General features: G+C 29.5%; 7 protein-coding genes across 7 annotated transcripts; 6 read left to right on the forward strand and 1 right to left on the reverse strand.

Moving 5' to 3' along the window:
• Nucleotides 1-620: 620 nt before the first annotated feature.
• On the forward strand, nucleotides 621-4,550 carry BX663DRAFT_545437 (uncharacterized protein). The gene is made up of 5 exons (XM_051530926.1): nucleotides 621-1,368; nucleotides 1,583-3,164; nucleotides 3,226-3,538; nucleotides 4,079-4,209; nucleotides 4,308-4,550. The coding sequence occupies exons 1-5, from the start codon at nucleotides 703-705 to the stop codon at nucleotides 4,385-4,387; spliced, it is 2,772 nt and encodes a 923-aa protein (XP_051379715.1). The 5' UTR covers nucleotides 621-702; the 3' UTR covers nucleotides 4,388-4,550.
• A 457-nt stretch (nucleotides 4,551-5,007) lies between these two features.
• Nucleotides 5,008-6,700, forward strand: BX663DRAFT_520248 (NADP-dependent oxidoreductase domain-containing protein). Its single transcript, XM_051529092.1, has 9 exons — nucleotides 5,008-5,100; nucleotides 5,179-5,196; nucleotides 5,294-5,368; nucleotides 5,429-5,638; nucleotides 5,733-5,890; nucleotides 5,950-6,055; nucleotides 6,170-6,315; nucleotides 6,412-6,551; nucleotides 6,611-6,700. The coding sequence occupies exons 1-8, from the start codon at nucleotides 5,019-5,021 to the stop codon at nucleotides 6,427-6,429; spliced, it is 813 nt and encodes a 270-aa protein (XP_051379716.1). The 5' UTR covers nucleotides 5,008-5,018; the 3' UTR covers nucleotides 6,430-6,551; nucleotides 6,611-6,700.
• Nucleotides 6,701-7,117: 417 nt separating this feature from the next.
• BX663DRAFT_418984 (transcription regulator HTH, apses-type DNA-binding domain-containing protein) lies at nucleotides 7,118-7,511 on the reverse strand (the record flags this gene model as incomplete). The annotated part of the gene is made up of 2 exons (XM_051522382.1): nucleotides 7,118-7,347; nucleotides 7,418-7,511. Coding segments are annotated over 2 exons (324 nt in total), but the record flags the coding sequence as incomplete, so codon positions are not given.
• A 3,302-nt stretch (nucleotides 7,512-10,813) lies between these two features.
• BX663DRAFT_488966 (uncharacterized protein) lies at nucleotides 10,814-12,532 on the forward strand (the record flags this gene model as incomplete). The annotated part of the gene is made up of 3 exons (XM_051524852.1): nucleotides 10,814-11,038; nucleotides 11,116-11,449; nucleotides 11,523-12,532. 3 exons carry the CDS (start codon nucleotides 10,814-10,816, stop codon nucleotides 12,530-12,532), a joined length of 1,569 nt encoding a protein of 522 aa, XP_051379718.1.
• A 1,321-nt stretch (nucleotides 12,533-13,853) lies between these two features.
• On the forward strand, nucleotides 13,854-14,226 carry BX663DRAFT_520254 (uncharacterized protein). Its single transcript, XM_051529093.1, has one exon. It carries the CDS (start codon nucleotides 13,989-13,991, stop codon nucleotides 14,148-14,150), a length of 162 nt encoding a protein of 53 aa, XP_051379719.1. The 5' UTR covers nucleotides 13,854-13,988; the 3' UTR covers nucleotides 14,151-14,226.
• A 687-nt stretch (nucleotides 14,227-14,913) lies between these two features.
• Nucleotides 14,914-15,630, forward strand: BX663DRAFT_520256 (uncharacterized protein). Its single transcript, XM_051529094.1, has one exon. The coding sequence runs from the start codon at nucleotides 14,925-14,927 to the stop codon at nucleotides 15,204-15,206; it is 282 nt and encodes a 93-aa protein (XP_051379720.1). The 5' UTR covers nucleotides 14,914-14,924; the 3' UTR covers nucleotides 15,207-15,630.
• Nucleotides 15,631-15,749: 119 nt separating this feature from the next.
• BX663DRAFT_520260 (kinase-like domain-containing protein) lies at nucleotides 15,750-18,336 on the forward strand. Its single transcript, XM_051529095.1, has 6 exons — nucleotides 15,750-15,946; nucleotides 16,027-16,408; nucleotides 16,487-16,703; nucleotides 16,788-17,039; nucleotides 17,127-17,469; nucleotides 17,539-18,336. Exons 1-6 carry the CDS (start codon nucleotides 15,898-15,900, stop codon nucleotides 18,267-18,269), a joined length of 1,974 nt encoding a protein of 657 aa, XP_051379721.1. The 5' UTR covers nucleotides 15,750-15,897; the 3' UTR covers nucleotides 18,270-18,336.
• Nucleotides 18,337-21,034: the final 2,698 nt, after the last annotated feature.

Raw genomic sequence — 21,034 nt, forward strand, 5'->3', positions numbered from 1 at the left:
CCCTTAAAAGTGAGTTCCAAAGCATAATAATAATAAAGAGAGAGAGAGAGAGAGAGAGAGAGACTGTTCCGCAAATAATTACTGCAGACCCTCATAACCAGGTTGCCCCAGTTATCTTTTGAAGGATTTATGCGGTATTCAGTTCAATGTTTTAATGACTGCTACCTTGTTTAATAATAAACAATATGAGATGCCATTTTCTTAAATTGTGCAACACTTTTGTTATAAAAGACATACTACTACTTTTACCATATTTAGCTTTTCTTTTTCTTTTTTTTGCCTGTTTATTTTCTTGTCTCTCTGCATTATCTTTTTGATAATCTGATTATTATGGTAGCAATTCAAGATAATAGATGCTTACATTTAAAATTGCATGTATCTGATTATTAAATATTTATGTATTTTATTTGATTGGTTAGTTTATGGAATCCAGAATTTTTTTTTTTTTTTTTCGTAAAACAGAAAGCCTTTTATTATTCTTCTTTCCTCTTGTAAATATTACATTAAAAGTCTTTTGAATTAATTTTTCTTTTCTTCCTCTCTATCTTTCTCTTTCTCTCTCCCTGTGTGTGTGTGTGTGTGTGTGTGTGTGTGTTTTTGTGTGTGTATTTTTTTTTTTCAAAAAAAAAAAAAAAAAAATAGACAAACAAACAGACAAACAATACAAAAAATATAAATATATAGATATATATATATATACATATGAAGAGTACGATCAACCTCGACAACGAGATTGATTCTGATTTTTCAGAAGACGAATGGGTAATTAATTCCATTAATGAAGTACCACCGCCACCGTTATCGCATTCGACATCTAAAAAAAGATATCACAACAAGACAAAAAAGAACAGACAATCACCAATGATCTCTGAAGCTTCTATTCGTATGATAAAAGCTAATTTACCATCTCGAAGAAAACGAACCAAGTCACCTCTTTTACATCCTAATGGTCGTGATTATTCTTCAACTATACAAGCAGCAGCAGCAGCAGCAACAGCATCACCACCATTCCTGCTTACATCTCCATCCATGTCACCATCTTCTCCTGCTAGTACAATAACTATCATGACAACACCACCTACCATCGTTTCTTCAATAGGTACCTCATCACTCGTCACAGACGAAACAGATACAGAAACAGAAAGTGAAAAGGATAAAGCTGCCTCTTTGCAATACATTTCTGACCAAGAACTTCAATCGATCTGTACTGACATGAACGCCGAGTTACTCATCTCTCGTCTAATCCATGTTTATAAAAGTTGTGATATTTATCTTCGCATTCGTGAAATTGAGACAATTAATTCTGTTATTGAAGTACGATTGAGAAAATATTTACATTATTCATCTGATCCTCCTGACTTTGTACTTGTAAGTTCCTAAAGGAAAAAAAAAAAAAAAAAAAAAAAAAAAAAAAAAAAAAAAAAAAAGAAAAGAGAGAGAGAGGAGGGAAGGGGGAGAGAAAGAGAGGGAGGGAAATGATATATATACATATATAAAAGAAAGGAGGAGGAGGAGGAGGAAACAAAAAATATATATATATATATACATGTATGTATATAGATAACTTACAATTTCATATTAGAATACGTTGGAAGCATTATCCAATTATTTTGCTAATCATAGTAAAAATAAAGAATTAACAAGTAAATTTCGAAAAATGTTAGTGAATAATTTATGTACGGCTCTAAGAAAGTTTTTGGATACACCTATTGAACAACGTTGTCTACCTGAGAAAACGGAAATGGATTTAATTTCTTTTGACGACGATGTTGTGCAACAAGTGACACATAGTATGGATTTGATCTCTTTTGAAGACCCCGTAGATAATAATCATGTAGAAGAAGATGAAGATGATAATGATGATGACGAAGACGAAGACGAAGAAGAAGATAATATTATTACATTAGCTGAAATTCTTGGAGTTCCAGAAGAAATAATTCAACGATATACCCTAACACGAAGACATCAGCTGAAGCTCTTGAAAATGATGGATACAATCCCATCTCCAGTTATTGTCTATTATGCAATGGATACCTTCAAGTTATCTGATTTGATTGCTTTAGGTTGTGAGTTAGAGGATGAAGGTGTCAAATTAGCTCGTACACTTTTCAAATATGGTTATTATGATGAGGTTGTGTCTATTATACGTCATTTAAACCTCTTTGATCGATTCCCTATTGATTATACCGCTGATCTCTTTTTCACTGCGGGTCATGGCATGCATCTCCCTCTTCTTTACCGCGATCATGCTGAAAGACAAAGACAATTATTATGCTTTATTAATAAACAGCTTCGATTTAATTATGCAGGCAATCTTGGTATTGTTCCAGATACATACTTGAAAGACCCTCTTGAGACCGACACACCAATACAACAGCTCTCTCGACTTAAGGAACGTAAATTTCAAAAGGACCTTGTGAATTGTGGTACAAAAATAATGAAAGAGATAGAACTCAAAGAGGAGTCAGAGTCAGAGTATTATTTTATTTCATTATCTCAGCGATATGCTTGTTTAAGATATATCCTCGCACAACGTGCTATTCAACAACTAGAAGATGATACCATGACGATTGAGGCGAGCGACAACTACAATGGACTCATTGACCTCTTATGCGAAAGGGATCCAGTGATGGCTCGTTTGGCCATTAAGGAATTGATTGACATTGGCGATACAGTCGCTCCACCTTACTTTGCATCACGTTATGGACAGCAAGAATTTTATTGCCGATATAATTCACTTCCATTAGATCAAAGACTGCTGGGTGTTGTTAAAGGAGAACAGATGTCACGTCATCGAACTACATTTACAAGTTGTAAGAGAGGTCCTCATCATGGACATGCGATGCTATCACCCGAGCAATACTATTATTTACCGCCCTATGCAAAATGTGTTCTAGTAGATTCACAGGAGACCTTGATGCAGATGAAGGAAGTCCTTTCGGTATCTACTATTTGTGGGCTTGATACAGAATGGATACCTCATTTTGCTAAAATCAGCAGTAGTTCAGTGCGGACAGCACTTATGCAGATTGCAACTGATACAGACGGTTATGTCTTTTTATTGGATCTCAAAACCATATTTGAACCACAAAATAGACATCTATATCGGTTAACTGAATTGATTTTAAAGCTTTTATTTGAAGATGAAGATATATTAAAACTAGGTAATTTAGTATAATTTAATCTGATATTTATATAATTGAATCTAATCTGCTGCTTCTTTAGGCTTTGATTTTGGTGGTGACCTGGACCTTTTACATCTTTCTTTACCGTCTTCAAAAGATTGGCAAATAACTAAATTGATAGATATGAAAACGTTAAAAACAAAACAAGGAGAGGTTATTACGGGTGGATTAGCTGGAGTTGTTACTACTTTTTTAGGTGTTTACCTTAATAAACGTCAACAACTTAGTAACTGGGAACGAAGACCATTAAGTAAAGAACAAATATTATATGGTGCCTGTGATGCCTTTTGTCTCTTGGATATTTATCATGTCCTATGTCAATGGAATCATCCATTCGTTGAAGGTTTACCAAAGTATTCTATTGATGTTCATACTACTACTACTACTACTACTAAGAATGGTGGAACGCTTTTGTTGGCTTCACCTTATCATCATGTTCGAATTGAAAAAACAGTACTAAAATAAGTTTCCCTTTTGTTTATTATTTGTTTTTGTTTTTGTTTTTGTTTTGTTTTTTTTTTTTTTTCCTCTTTATAATAGAAAACTTATTTAAGCGTATATTTGTATATTGGGTTTTCTTTTTCATTTTTTATTATTGTTTGCGTACGAACTGGAGCATAGGACACAAAAGAGCAAAATAATGATAAAAAAAAAAGTATCCATATAAGCTTTATTTGCTTATAAGTGTAGAAATTATGATGAAAATTACATGTAGTAGATTCAATGATGATCTGGAACTTGCTGAAGTAATGTTTTTCTTTTATTTAAGTCTTATAATAGAAGGGTTAACAAAAATCCAAAAGGCTCACAGTATGCGCCCTTCTTCTGGCTATTAGTTGCTCTTAATACTTCTTTATGCTCTTTCTTTCTTTTTTTTTCTTTTTTTTTTTCAGCAAAAAAAAGTCAACAGGGACTTTCACATGTAATTCGCAGTTCATGAGAAAGATACCAGGAATCTACATCGACATGCTCCAATGTCAAATCACGTCGCCTAACAAAAAAAAAATCTATCCTATAAACAACAGTAAACTTTTTTTTTATGTTATGTTATTGGTAATGACTTCTTTACATATATTTATAAGATAGATTGTCTTTTTATTTAATACTAATTAAACACTATAGACAGGCTATATATAGCTACAGACGATAATAAAAGAAGAAAAGGACTCCTGAATGTTATTGATAGAATAATCAGAATTTAGATCTGTATTCATGATTTATAAATATGAGGAGAGTGTTATTATGCATGCTTATCATTATCCATTTTGTTGTTATGGTAATACTTCTTTATAATTCCCTGGAAAAATAAAATAAAATAAAATGAAAATAAAGACAGGTATGTTTCAGAAACCAGTTAAAAAAAAAAATCTTGACTAGTTATTTTATTATTGTCCCTCCTCTTTCTTCAAATAAATGTAAATACTTTGTTTATAATAATACACTATTTGTTCAGTTTATTTAAAATAATAATAGTAAATCAATTTTTTTTTTTATTTTTATTTGTAAACTCTATAAATATATGCTAAATTATTTTGACCTCTTTAAACATATGCCAGCTTGGGTTCTAGAAGTATTCGTATTTCTCATTAAATACACTACTAACTAAATAAGACGAAATCCGTCAGTCGATTCATTAGATTCGTTGGAATAAAAAAAAAAAAAAAAAAAAAAAAAAAAAAAAAGTCATACAATGTCTTATTAAGATCAACGGATATTTTAATTTCCTAATTTTACTAATAGATTCTCTCTGAGTCTTATTTTACTATTATTTATTACCATTGCTGCTGCTTCGTATTTCTTTTTTTTTTTATTATTTTTCTTTTTTTTTTTTTAATGGAATCTATGGAATACCGTTACCTTGGTAATTCTGGTTTAAAAGTAAGCGTATTATCTTTAGGTTCTTGGATAACTTTTGGTAAGTTAAAGTTTAGTTTTTTTTTATTATTATTATTTGAAAAAAAAAATACTAACAATTAACAATGATTAATTAAAGGTGGGCAAATCTCACCTGGTAAAATAGATATATACATGTGTAATAGAGTCATTCAATCCTCTTCAGTTATTAAATAGACTATTCTCATTTTTTTTGTTTATCCTTTTGTTTGTAGAACAAACAACAGAAATTGTAAAAACAGCATTAGAAGCAGGAATTAATCATTTTGACGTTGCAGAGAGTCATGCTGGTATATACACACATCTCTTCTATGATGAAGCAACTTTCTCAATGAACTTTTTTTTTGTAGGTGGTCAAGCAGAAATTGATTTAGGATTAGCTTTGCGTAATCAAAAAGGTCTTCGAAGATCAGATTTTGTTATATCAACCAAAGTATTTTGGGGAGGGAAAGGACCTAATGATCGAGGATTGTCTAGAAAACATGTATTTGAAGGAACTGTAGCTTGTTTACAAAGATTACAATTAGATTATGTGGATATTTTATATGCTCAGAGGCCAGGTAGATAGATAGATAGATAAAAGGAGGCATAATAAACGGGGAGTTTTTTTTTTATTTTTTTTTTAATAATTTTATACTCTTATATAAATATTAGATCCTGATACTCCTATGGAAGAGATTGTAAGAGCCTTTAATTGGTGTATTGATAAAGGTATGTCGTTATATTGGGGAACAAGTGAATGGCCAGCCTATTTGATTACAGAAGCTATGAATGTAGCAGAACGATTGCATATGATTGCTCCTATTACTGAGGTAATATATACATGTATATGTATATGTAAAATAAAGGAAATAATTAATATGAGTTGTAGTCACCACAATATAACATGTTAAATCGTGAACGAGTTGAAAAAGAATATTTACCAATGTATCAAAAATATAAACTCGGTACATGTATTTGGTCACCTTTAGCATCCGGTAAAGCAAAAAAAAAAAAAAAAAAAAAAAAAAAAAAAAAAAAAAAAAAGAGAGAGAGAGGGAGGGTGAGGACTTCTTGATATATTGATTTATACTGGGAAAGGGGTATTATAGGTCTTTTGAGTGGCAAATATAATGAAGGCAATATCCCGCCATACACGCGTTTAGCTATACAAGATCATCCTGTTATTAATCGATTAAGAGCAGTCTTTTTTAGTGAAGAAGGAAGAAGGAAAATAGAAAAGATAAAATTAACAACGGTAAGTTATCATATGAATATATATATATAAAAGAAGAGTATAATAATCTATTTTAGACCATTGCAAAACGCCTTGGTTGTACACCTGCTCAATTAGCTATTGCATGGTGTTTAAAGAATCCTAATGTAACATCGGTTATTATTGGGGCCTCTACTACAGCTCAAGCAAAAGAGAATATTCAGGCACTTCATGTTAGAAAGTTATTAACAGATGATATAATGCATGAATTAGATTTGGTAAAATATCATTATTTTGTAGATATATATAAAAATAAATGCTAATTCATATCTTTTAGTTACTGGCTAATAAACCAGAAGATGTGTTTGATTTTAGGAAATCTTGATTTAATAAAGTTGCGTATTTAATATTATTTTTTAAAAAAAAAAAAAAAAAAAAAAAAAAAAAAAAAAAGTATAATATAGTATACATATCTATACATGTATGTATGTATGTATGTATATTAATAACTAGAAATAAATGAATATGGATTATTGTCATTATAAGTAGTATGTTCATCTTCCTGTTGCATAGACGACATAAAAGGACTAGTTGTGTTTGATGATAGGGATGAATACTGACATGAATAGCTTGTATTATTATTATTATTATTATTATTATTCATAGAAGGTGACAATATTAGTATTGAATTTGGTTCATTAATTATATTATAGGAATGCTGCTGTGTATGATAAGGAGGATATTGATCATGTTGTGGTAAATGAGAAGAGGATGAATGAGTATTATGCATTGAATAATAAGGAGAAAGATGATGATTGCTATCATCTAACTCTGGCAAGTAATGGCAGAAAAAGGGTATTGGATTATCTTCAAAGAGAGGATAAAGCTGATCAATGATATTGAATTGCTCTGCTAAAGCCTTGGCCCGTGTAAAAGTGACCCAGACACCCTTAAGATGCATAGCTCCAATCTTTACTACCACGCGTCTCTTTTCATTCTTTAGAATCCCATCTCTTCTACCACGAGACATACCAGTTACATTTAATAACTTTGTACCATTGATCATATCATTATCTAGAATAAATAAATATGTATTTATATATAATTTCCTTATAAACACACGCACATATATATAGGATATTACCTTGACGCCTTGCAACATAGATACCTTGAACATTGACTTGAAAACAAACTGTACCTTCATCACCCCATATTGATGTCGCTATATGAGGCTTCTCAGACATGATGGTACTAGATATAGGATAACAACTATTTTGACTTGATAATTGATGATTGATAGTAGTAGGTAAAGAAGAGGTAGGATTGGAAATGATAGATGATGATTCTTGATTTATTAGTTCTATAGTATCACTATTCTGTGTAGGTGATAAAGAAGAAGGGATATGATATGACATTGATGAAAGATAATAAGAATGATGATTGTAATCACTGAAAGGAATAATAGTATCTATTATTGAATCTGCCGATTGTTGACAAGAAAAAGTTTGGTCTAGTTGATTATCCTTTGAATAAAAGAAAGAATTATTATTCTGATAATATACTACAGAATTTTCTTCAACGCTATTGATATTTGATGTATCTGTTTCTTGATAGTTTATACTGTCAAATGAGTTTAGTTGTTGAGAGTCCATATTATTATAGTCTGTATGAAAGGAAGGATTATTTTTATACGAAAACATGTTAACTGTCTGTCTGTCTGTCTATCTATCTATCTATCTATATACATATACTATAGTTGCAGAGAAAGATAAAAAAGAATATATAAATATATAAATATATAGATTGTATGTGAAGTATGTATATTTGATTTAAAAGAAAACAAAGATAAATATTAAAAAATTCAATTAATTTCACTAAAAGTACAAAGAAGAAGAAGAAGAAGAAGAAAGGAGGGATGAAATGATATTTAACGTAATAAATAGGGTCGCCTTATAGACCCCAGAAGACTATCGTAAAATCAATGGTAGAATCTGAATAACAATATAAAATGAATAGTTATTGTGTATCATTTAGGCTTATTTTTGATCTCCTCCAAAAAAAATAAAATGAAAAAAAAACATGCACATATACGCACAGACACACACACACACATACGCACACACACGCGCACACACACACACACACGCATACACATATACAGTTACATTTATTCTATTTCGAATCTCCACTCTTATATCAAGTCATTGTTTATTTGAATAGAATAAAATAATGTTTGTAAAAAGAAAATAATAAAAATGAATGAATATGAGCATGATTTTTTTTTAAAAAAGGCAAAAATTATCAGGTGCAATGAAATAGGGTTGCTTGGATTAAAATCCAGGTTTTTTATTTGATGATCCGCATATTATATTCAAACTCAGCAGCGAATAAAGGCAAAGATAAAGATGTATGCATATATTATATAGATGAATATAGTATGAATCTAACAGAAGATAATACAGAATCTATTTTATTTAACAAATAACAAATAAAAAGGAAGGAAATATAAGGATTATGATTGGTTGAATTTACTTTGCATTTATTTGTATCAATTTAAATTTTATATGCGTATATATATAGATACGTATATGTATATTTGTATGTATATTTATAGGTATATTTATATGTAAATGTATATGAATATGAACATAAAAAAAAATGATTTCTTCTCCTTTGCATGAAGAACAAAAGTAGTGTACAACTCTATTCAAACATGTCGCTACAAGCTGCTAGTATTGAATAATCAATAATACGTTCTAATTGCCTTACTTGAACTAACTGGTAACTAAATATTGTAAATATATATTTCATAACACATATACACAATACTATATATACAATAATTAGTTTTACCTGAAGAAAGAAGACTATTAAATGCAATAATTGTCGTATTAAAATATAGATTAAGTCTACACATGCCATTCATTACTTATTGGTCTATAATAAAGTTTATTTTACAGTTTTATTTTTGAGCTTTTATTTTATTGCCATTCAAAGAAGGAAAACTACCCCTGCGTTTCAAATAGCGTAAAATTACCTTTTAAGAGAAGACTCAGCAAAAGAACAAATCCTGGATGAATTATAACAGTATAATTAATGGCACATGTATAACAACTAAATGTATAATATAGTAGTAAATATAGTAAATAAAATTACAAAAAAAAAAAAATAAGATTATATTTCCCCTCCTCCCTACATTTTTTTTCCTTCCCCCTTATTTTCCTTATTATTATTATTATTATTTTTAATAGAAGGTGGGGAAATAGAAAAATGTAAATTTTCTATCTTTTTTTTTTTTTTTTTTTTTTTTTTGGCAATTAAATGTTGTAGCAATTAGCGTGTAACATAGTACATGGTTTGAAAACAAATAAAGATAGAAAAAAAAAGAAAACTACAGATTTTTACAGATCAAAAAATGAAAATAGAATAAAATTATTCATAGCAAAAGTAATAAAATTATCAAATGAATAAAAGATAGTAAGACAAACCTTAGAAAATAATGTGTTACTTGCAAGTTCTGAATATTTATGCAAAGGATATAAGTGTTACATGTGCAAAGAGTATAAATATTATATATGCAAAGAATATAAATATTATATTTATAGGGTTAAATAAAGTAGTATAAGGTAATCAATCACTTACAAAAATACGATATTTAGAAAAGAAGCCGAATATTTGAGAGAGAATATATCAATTAATATATAATTTGAGTACAATAAAAGAAAAATACTAAGCAGACGACAAACACAGTTATGATCGTCATTAATAAAAATTTACTCCAGTTTTATTGTCTTTTTGTCGGTATAAAATTTACTACAAAAAAAAAAAAAGGAGTCGTTTACATTGGTTCCTTCATCTTTGTCATTATTATTAAGCGTATACCACTTATTTTATTGTCTAAAAATATACTTAAACCGTAGAGCATTTTTGGATTTTCGTCTACTTTAGTTTTTTTTATACATGCATGTTTATGCACAGCTTGTCAATTTTAACCATCAACTTTTCCCTCCTTTTTCCCCCTTTTCTCTCTCTCTCTATTTTTTTTTTTTTTTTTCGTTCGTTTGCTTGTTTCTTATTCTTCTTATCTCTTGATTCTTTTTTTATCTTTTTCTAGTAGCTTTATTATATTTCTCTGAAACATCTTTTTATAAATAAATTGCTTTCAATTTTTAATATAAATTGTGTTGGAATACTTTAAGTTCGGAATATATTCCGTTTCCGTACTATATTGGTAATGGAGAATACAACAATAATTTTTGTCCTTTTCATTATTATATAAGGGGAAATTTTTTTTTTCTTTCTTTCTTTCTTAAATACTTTAAATCAAGCAAAAGGTCACTCATTCCCTATTGTCCTTCACATTATTATTCATTCTTTTTTTTGATTTATTTTTACTTTCTTTTATTTCATTTCGTTTTGTTTTATTTGATTTTATTTTATTTTATATACATATTTTTTTTTTGGCTTTGATTTTACAAAAATAGAAGAAAAACGATTTGCATTACCAAAAAATAAAAAAATAAAAAAAAAATAAAATAAAATGAAAATGTCAAATCAAAAAGACTTATCCAATATAATATCTCGAGATGAAGCTATAAAAAAATACATTGATTATGCTCTCGAAAAAGCCAATATTGCAGTTGAATATGATACATCTAATGATTTTCAAAACGCTATTTGTGCTTATACTGAAGCAGTTGAACTTCTTTCACAAGTATTACAACAAGCGGATCATGGACATGATACGGATGGATTAAAATCAATAGTAAAGTCTATACATATATGATAAGATATAAATTTTAATAATAGGCAATCATCCTAACTATATCTATCTATCTATAGTGTAATATTTATAAAGAACGTATTGATTTTTTATCTTTTTTAAAAACTAAGGGAAATAATAATCAAAACAATGCGTTGACCGTTTCTACCACTGAAAATAATAAAAATGAATCCAGCTCTACTTCTTCATCAAAGCAAAATACATTTAACTCTACTCTATTGAACTTTTTCTCAAAAAAGTCTACAAAGAAAAAGAAATCCTCACATAGTACTCTTTTAAATTTTGGACATCATCCAAAAGAGAATCTTCATCACTCAACAATTGATGTTCAGCCCAAGGCTTCAAAAAGTGCTCCTATTTTCCCTTTGGAGCATTCTAAATGGAGCAAGCAAGGTACACATACATACATACATACACACACACATATATATATATTCTAATCTTTTTCTTGGCTATTGTCATATAGGAAGAGCAAAAAATCATCATTTGTCTTCTGATAATATCATAACTCATCATTATGGAAGAAGACCATCCTCTTATTCTTCAACTAGTCAATCCAATGCATCCACAGCTACGTTACTTTATTTTCAACCATACCAGCCCTTAGAGAATGACACTAAAATGAATGATACCATTAGTATAACTTCTGCTAGTGAAAAGAATAGAAATTATTCAGATAATGTTGAAGTTTACAATAAGCCAACTGTACCTGATAATAATCATGATCGACGGCAAAAACAGTTAAGTAGTGGTGGACCCTTTATTACAGGGAAACAATACAATACCTCTAGTATGATACATAGAAGTAACTATTGTTATCCTACATTAACAACAACAGAAGAAACACAACCAAGTCAGCTATCATCCACTCCTAATAACCTGGTTAACAATCCTGTCACGACTGCAATACCTATTCCTCGAAAATCTAGTCAGAGAAGGAAGCGTTCTTCACCACCACCACCACCACTACCATCAATAATACCATTGCAATCTTGTCAAGAACCAGTTCGAGGCTCTAGTCTAAATAGTAGTATCTGGAGATCTCAACAACAACAACAACAACAACAAGCACATAATAATAGTAATAATAAAACTTATAGTATACCCGTATCCGTTATAGATTCAAACACCTTACCATCTCCTCCAGTTTTAACTGATAAAAGCGAAAAACGCACATCAACGATATCCTCTATGATGAGCAAACGAAATTCTAATTCATCGCGTCCCAAGACCACTCATTCACTTACAAAGATAAATACAATTAGAAGTGGAGGCATTATTAATCATGATGAAGACATATGCTTATCCCCAACATCAAGTACTCTGAGTTATGATTCATTACCCACTACTATTAAGACAGTCAAAATTGATCCTGATATCATCTTGAACTATCCTGAGGCTAAAATAGTAGTACCAAATGAAGATATTGTAAATTCTTTTAATAATGGAAATATCATGCTATCAACACCTATTTAAAATTTGTATATTCATTCATAATAAAAAAAAAAATTTTTTTTTTCTTGTTCCATAAATTAAGTGTACATCATATTAGAACTAAACACTCTTCTAGAGTTTTTTTTTTAATGTTTATTATTAGCTTTTAATGTAGCATATTAACTTCAGCTGTCTTTTATTTTTATTTTATCTTTTTAGTAAGCATTGATATTCAACTTTTTTTTTTTTGTTTCATATTTTTCTTTAAAAAAAAAATAAAAAAAAAAGCTTTCATAAGGATGTAGGTTATGAACAGATATAGGGTTTCAGGTATATCTATTGTTAATTTTTTTTAATAATGATTTCATGTTTTATAATAGTCCTGTGTATTAGTAAATTTATTAAAAAAAAAAAAGGAACCAGTTAATTACATAAAAGAACATAATTGACTATTTGATAACTTACCAAATAGCGCGTTTTTTTTTTCTTTTTCTTTTTTGGCTATTATAGTTTATTTGATCTCAGTAGGTTAAAAAAATGAACGAGTCCATTAGTATCGAATGATTTTTTTTTATATATAAACATTTAAAGTAGTATGTAATGATAAAATTTATTTAATACTGTTTAGATGCGTATATATTTGTATGTATATAAATATTTATATAATTAGAAAAATAAAAATATATACGGCTGTCTTTTTTTTTTTTTCTTTCTTATTAAATAACTGTCGCAATTCAAAACTTTTTTATCTGATGTATTTGAGCATATTTTATCTGTCAAAAGGAAATAAAATATAAAATAAAATTAAAAAAAAAAAGGATTTGCTTGATTAAAAGCTAAATGTAAGTAAACATGAGATATATTGTTCAAAAATAATTTGAAGAGTTCAATTACATTCTTCTTCAACTATGCAAGGTTAATAAAATATGTATATCCACAAAGTATTTTATGTTGTTGTTATTGTTTTTTCCCGTTAATAAGGCGATAAGTATGTACGTTTTATCGTATGCCTTTAATATCAGACCAGTTTATTATGATGAATAGATACGTATTTTATGATGAAGTATAATAGAGCTTAAATGTTAGTCAATAGCGACGTATTCAGACTATTGCTTAGCCTTATCATAATTCTCTTTCTCTCTCTCTTTCTCTCTTTCTCGTCTTTTATCTACACTGTTTTTATCTTTTATAAATTGATTGTGTATTTAAAATCTGGGGTGATAAATATTTTTCGTAAAATTATTTTTATTTTTATTTTTTATTTTTTGGGGAAATTAGTATAATTTAGAGTGTCACTAATTAAAATAAAAATAAAATAAAATAAAAAAAAAAAGGTCAATATAAACTTTAATCGTATTTTATGCACGACTCTTCACAGATCAAATTTCTTGTCTTTTCTTTACTTCACTTCAGATATATAGAATGAACTACTAGCCCTACTCTATAACCACACCACAACCAACTAATTGCTGCTTAAGCAATAAACGGAGTCGTGTTAATGGCATCTTTAATTACATATTTATTATATGATGATGATGTCATATTAATAACAACACCTGAAACGATATTGTCTCTTCTACAAATTTGTAGGGACCGTAATCAATATTTAGGCTATCGACGGAATATTATCAATTGTATTGTTTGTTACTCCTTTAATTAATGATCAAACTTACCTTGTATAGATTCCTTTTTTCATACTTTACCTTGATGTTTCATTCAAACCGGGTAGTTTTCATTGACATTTTAATATTGATTCAACAGAACATTAAATAAGACAAAATATATCACGAATCAAATCATGATTATGTTATCTATATTCACTTTAGAGGCTATGATCGTATGTACTTTATGATGCGCTTCTATATTTAAATGGCATAATCTCAACTGGAATACGGACTTTCTATTAGTATTTTAAATTACAGTCATCTTTTTTTTTTTTTTCCCTCATATAGAGTCCTGTCAAAATGATTGTGTTTGCCGTATATTTAATAGTTTATCATCATGACCCTCAACTAGAGTCATGTTTCATCTTATTTAATAGTTATTAATGACAGACTGTGGTTCAACTTTAAAAGCAAAGGTGAAACTTTGCTTAATGAAATTACCTAAAGATACTCTATTACAACATCAATTGTCACACATCCAAGCTTCTGCCTGCCTGTCTGTCATTCACTCTTTCGGTACAAACTTTGTAAAGTCTCTCCCCTCTGGCAATTTATGTATGCCAGTATTAAATAACTTTAGATAATTATACTATTCAACAATTCTCATAGGATAGCTTATCTCGTCTTTGTAGTGACATCAACGTCAAATTGATTCTTGACTTGTCGCCCTTCTTTAGAGCAAATGTGCAACTCTTTTAGTACCATATTGAGCATAGCCTTATCCTTTGTTGGTATCTTGGATAGCTTTTTTTTTTTTTTTTTTTTTTTTGATGATGATATTCCCGAAGTTGTGTCTTTATCATCCCTATGATAACTTTACCTGTGTTCACTCTATCAAATGCCTCTCATATGTACCATTGGCTTCAAAAAAAAAATCATTTACTATCACTGATCCTCTTTTATTCTTTCTCACTCAACTTCCTCTGAAGGAATCAAAGTCTTTACAATTAGCTTTATCTTGGTTTGTTTGTTGGCCCAACAAGTTTGTGCCATTTTATATGAAATGGATTATCTATTTTATCAAACACTTTACTCTTCTCTTTTCAAACTAGTATATTAGTTGCTCTTGTCGTAGAATAGTATAGTATAGTATACTCATCATGGTTTTGATTTCTTCTTTTCTTTTGCTTTTTTTAAACTGGCCAAGACGATACAGCATAATTAAATTACTTATGCGCTTATTGGCCATTTTTTATTTAAGCTATTTTGTGCACATTGATCGGATATTTAAAACCCATTGTTCAATATACTATTTGAACTTCCCTCCTCTCTCTCTCTTTTTTTTTTACATTGTGTCGCCTTATATAAGGGGTTATTGATATTACTGATCTGGGCAATCCAGTTGAATACTACAACGTGCTCACACCTATTATGTAATACCTTTTTATTTAATCGCATCGTATCATTTGTCCTATTTATATGACATTAGAATATGTTACAATAAGTACAACGTTTATGGTTCTTTGAACAAAAAAAAAAAAAAAAAAAAAAAAAAAAAGAAAGTTCAATGTAGTGGTTTTTAACTCACGCTTATTAGTTAAAGAACAGTTGGATAAATAAATCATTCGTTTTTTTTATACATATTTATTTTATTTTGTACATGTCAATTTGTGTGTTTGTTTTTTTCATATTGATCATCCTATAGAGATTCCTTCCTTACCTTTTTTTTCTTTTCTCTTTTTCTTTAAAAAGAAAATAACGAAGAAATCAAATTTAACTTTGTAAATTACTACTTTTTGTTTAATGGGGAACGTTTGCTGTCAAGAAGGAGTTTTAGATTTAGAAGGAGAAGGTAACCTCGATATTAAATAACTGGAACAAATGAGCTAAAAATGTCCACCTCCCTCTCCCCAAAAAAAAAAAAAAAAAAAGTCGAATTGTCACATTTTACTTTATTAAGGTCGGTTGGTAAGGGGGCTTTTGGAAAAGTTCGAATTGTACAGCATAAAGGAACAAAACAATTATATGCTCTAAAATATATCAACAAATTAAAATGCATACACATGAAAACGGTTGAAAATATTATATCTGAAAGACGCTTATTAGAACAAATCAATCATAATCTAATTGTAAACATGAGATATGCATTTCAAGATGACGAAAACTTATTCATGGTATTAGACTTGATGCTTGGTGGAGATTTAAGATTTCATTTGGATCGTTTAGGAAGCATGCCCGAGGAACATGTCAAATTTTTTGCTGCTGAAATTTCACTCAGTTTAAACTATTTGCATTCATTGAATATAATACATAGGTAATGAAATGAGGAATAGAAATTATTACATTGTACACCATACCAAAAAAAAAAAAAAAAAAAAAAATTTTCTTTTAGAGATCTTAAGCCAGATAATATTTTACTAAATGAGCAAGGACATGCTCATCTAACCGATTTTAACATTGCAGCCATTGTCAATAATTCAAGGCCATTAACATCAGTTGCTGGAAGTTTTGCATATATTGCTCCTGAAATTTTACTAAAAAAAGGGTATTCTTCATCAGTAGACTGGTGGTCAATGGGAGTTGTAATATATGAATTATTATTTGGAAAGGTAAAATCATTGACATGGGGTTTACTATTTGCAGCATATATAATTTATGTCCTATTTTTTTTTTTTTTTTTTTTTTGTTTTCAGCGACCGTTTAGAGGAAAGACAAATGAAGCCCTCCGACATGCTATTCTTTACGATGATTTACAATTTCCTGAAAATAATCAGATATCATCTCATGCAAAGGACTTTATACGATCTTTGCTATCACGTGATATTACAAGTCGTATTGGTGTTGGACAGCAAGGTTTTCAAAGGTTAAAGATGCATCCATGGTTTCACACCATTCCCTGGGATAAACTTGAAACAAAGGAATTTATGCCGCCTTTTACACCAGATGTATATAACTTTAAAATTATTATGATTTTTTTTTATTTTATTTTATTTATTTTAATTTTTAATGTTTATATTTGTATATGTATATAGAGTAAAAGGGCTAACTTTGATCCAACACATGAATTAGAGGAAATTCTACTAGAAGACCATCCTCTTAAAGTTAAAAAACGGAGCCATAATAAATGTAGTAGACCTGGAGCGTCCAATGCTACTTCCTTTAAGAGTCAAGTAGTAACTGAACCAGATCAAAACCCAGAGAGACAAATGATGGAGGACAAATTTTTAATTTATGATTTTACAAAGCCATTTGAAAATAAACGAGTGCTTCTCGACCACAATTGTCAGCAGGCAAAAAAGATGAAGACAGCAGTAGAGACAAAGCAAGAATTATTTCCAAATCATCCATTTGAAGATTCGACTATAATAAAAACTAGTAACGTATTATATAAAACAGGGACCTCAAATGATATAAATCAAAATTTATCCTCTTTCATTTTAACAGTAAGCGATGGTCCTCAATCAATACAGATTAGCAAGACAAAGGATGATAGATGCTATTCATCTACTACATCCATAAAAGGTGAAGATGAATACGTTTTAAATAGTAACAGAATCTCATCCCTACCACAACCTCTTCCAGCCTTACTACTACTACTACGTCATAATACCAATTTCCAAAAACTAGACGATCAGCAACATATTCAACTTATTGATCGTGTATATTCTAGTTTTAAAAACTATAATCATAAACTCATAAAGCATGATTATAAATATACACAAAATGATTCAACTCTGTTCATATCAGGAGATAATTGCCGTTTAGAATTTCCTTTAAAAATGAATCATGAATCTCTTTTAACAGATTCAAACGCCCTATTAGAATTGAAACACGAAACTAATGCTCGGCAACACTACTCTTATTCTGCTTCAGTTATTTCAACAACAAGTTCAAATACTTTAAATGAGCTTTCCCGAACATCTATTATGCATAATACCACTACTACTAATATTAATACTACTACTGCTACTAATACTACTACTACTACTACTAATACTAATACTACTACTACTAATACTACTACTAATAACTCTAATACTACATTAACTTCATGTCCTGTACGTATTTCAAGTATTCCGAGAATATCTGAATTCGATCCTCCTCCTCTATCAACAAATTTACCACCACTACCACCAGTTTCATCTGATTTACTCCCCATTACCACCCTTGCCTAAGGATTACGTTTAGAATTTTTTTTTTAAAGAAAAAAAAAGAAATAGATATTTATTTAATGAATAAAATGCTACTTTAGATAGCTCAATATATGCATATATGCTTTAGTTAGAAAGCATAAACTTATATATTGGATATTAAAGACTATTAATATGTCATAAAGGATGATATCGTTAAAGTCATAAAGATACAGCCAGTACGATGGATATTGTCGGCAGTTGAGAAATAATTGTCACAAAAGAAATTTCGTTTTAGAGAAGTTCTTTGATAATTTTGTTATAGAACAAGCTCTGGATATAAACACAAGTAGTATTATAAAAGATGAATTACATAATACAGGACAAACTATAAGCCTGAATATGAAATAAAAGATATCATATCTTTTGTTTCTTTCTTCATCGTATTATCTTTTGTACACTCTTTGAGACTCTATCTCTTTCTTCTCTTCAAAGTCATTATTCCTTTCAAACTGATCAAAATCTAAAAAGCCTTGTTATCATGATCATTATAAAAAAGAGCTCAATTGCCATAATACAGTAGTAAGAAAGCTTACAGCCTAACTATTTAAAATGCATAAACTGCCAAGAATATCTTGTACAATTGAAAAAAAGCGTCTAGATTGTGTGTGTATGTGTCTAAAAGTAAAAATAAAACTGCTGTATAAAATGACATTTTTTATATTATTGATAGCTTATCTACTCTTATTCTTTTGGAGAATGTATGAACATCATGTTCTTTCGTGTAACTGTATTTAACCAGTTTTGGCTTAATTACTTTACAAGAATGCTCAGCATATTCGTATGAATATTTATATAACAAACTTCTTTTCTTTTTCTTACTTTCTTACTTTCTTGCTTACTTTCAAAGAAGACAGTAATGTTTTACTACATTCAAATAAAAAGAAAAACTTATTTCTAAAGTATTAAAAAGAAAAGAGAAGAAAAAAGACAAGGAGAAAGGCAGGAGAGAAGATTTAACGCAAAGTAAATTAAAAACAAAAAAAATACGCTAAAATTTAACTTTAATAACTTCTCCTTCTTTTCGTTTATTTTTTTTTTCTCCTGAATTTTACTATAAAAAAAAAGTACATTTTTTCGTTTATTCCCTTTTTTCTCTTTTCTTTTCTTTAGCTTTTTTTTATTTTTCCTATTCTTCTTTATTTTTACTTGAAACTATGGGTAGACATTGTCAGGGTTATGAAGTGTGCTCAAGTCACATAGCTTGGCTTACTTGAGTTTGTAGAACTGTCCGTTTATAACATGGCTAAAGGAGAGGCCTAGACTCTCTTTTGGTTACTACATGCATATCCGCCTTCACCTTGGGTTATTGCAACCTTAGATAATTGATGGGACCTTATCGAATTTTGACTGCTCAAGTTTGATTTATTTCCAAAGGAGGAGGGGAATAAAAAGGATACTTGGGGTTGGAAATTGTAAACCTGTTCCTTTTTTAGGGAGATTAGCGTACTCTTTGTCTGCACCATTGAAAGGGCTTATCTCAAGGTTTAGTTTTTCTGTTTTTCTTTTTGGAGGTTTTTCCTTCTTTTTATTTTTATCTAGTTGCTGTTTATAAAATAAAAATAGATAAGGATGCACAGCTTACGTTTCTGACCGTGGTTTTTTCATCTATTTATTTAGTTGAAGAATCCCAACTTGTATTTACTGTTAAGTCAAAAGTAGATGCTAGGGGTCAAAGAAGGGACATTCTCAGGTAAACAATAGTCAGGTCGTGCACTTCATGTATCTGGATTTCTTCCACTTCGCCACGCTACAGGTCAGAATGTTTAGCCCGGCTTCCAATGAAACTTACATCCAACTGTATTTTTTTATTGGGTTATGGGGTGAGGAATCCTATCTTTTTCTTCTAGCAAGGCTTGGGCCAGGTTGGACTTTGCCAAGTGTCTACTAGTTGAAATTGGACGTTTATCTTTCAAGTAGAAATTTAGAGGGAGAAGAAAAAATTACAGCCCATATCAATTTGTATGGGTTGTAATATTATTTTTGGGATTAGATATGCTTTCACCTTCTCGTGGTTAATCCTGTTAGTATCAAGTCTCTCCTAAAGAGATTTGAGAACTAAGAAAAGCATCTTTTTTTATAATATTAATAAAAATGAAAAAAAAAAAAAAAAAAAAAAAAAAAACAATTTAATAAAATCGTGTTCTATAATAAAGTTGCTTCTCTAATAATATTTAATAATTAAGCGTATAATTCTTTCATTAACAAAAGTGGTGAAAGACTATAATAGCACAGTGTATAAATATTAAAAAGATTATTGTATATTTTCCCTAGAGTTTCTTTCCTCTCGAGGTAAGTTATGTACGGTTAAATAAATTCAGCATCACTAGAATGTACATTGTCAGAATAAGACTAAAACTAGCCAACATTCATAATGAGCATTCATAATCTGATTGCTGTACAAAAGACTGTTCATCTTCAGGGTATAGCTTGAAGTTGTTTCAAGCCTTGCTATCATAAATACTCATTATTCTATCTGGAAACAAACTAACTTTGGTTTTTCAACTAGTGATTTTTTTTTTCAACACAATTTTTTTCAACACAATTTTCTCCAAGGAAAATTTTCTTTGGGTATTGATTATTGAGTTGAGATTTTGAGATGCTAAATTTTTCGAATTATTCAGCTAACCTCTCCCACTGTTTTACCCACAGCAAGCTAGGAGGGGTCCACAGTCCACTAGATTCCTCAAAAAGTCGTTGTGATCGTCGGTGAAAGAAGACTGAGGACCAGAACGTATAGAAGACTTTTT

The sequence above is a fragment of the Cokeromyces recurvatus genome, assembly GCF_025118155.1.
Source record: "Cokeromyces recurvatus strain NRRL 2243 chromosome Unknown BX663scaffold_28, whole genome shotgun sequence".
Lineage (NCBI taxonomy): Eukaryota > Fungi > Mucoromycota > Mucoromycetes > Mucorales > Mucoraceae > Cokeromyces > Cokeromyces recurvatus.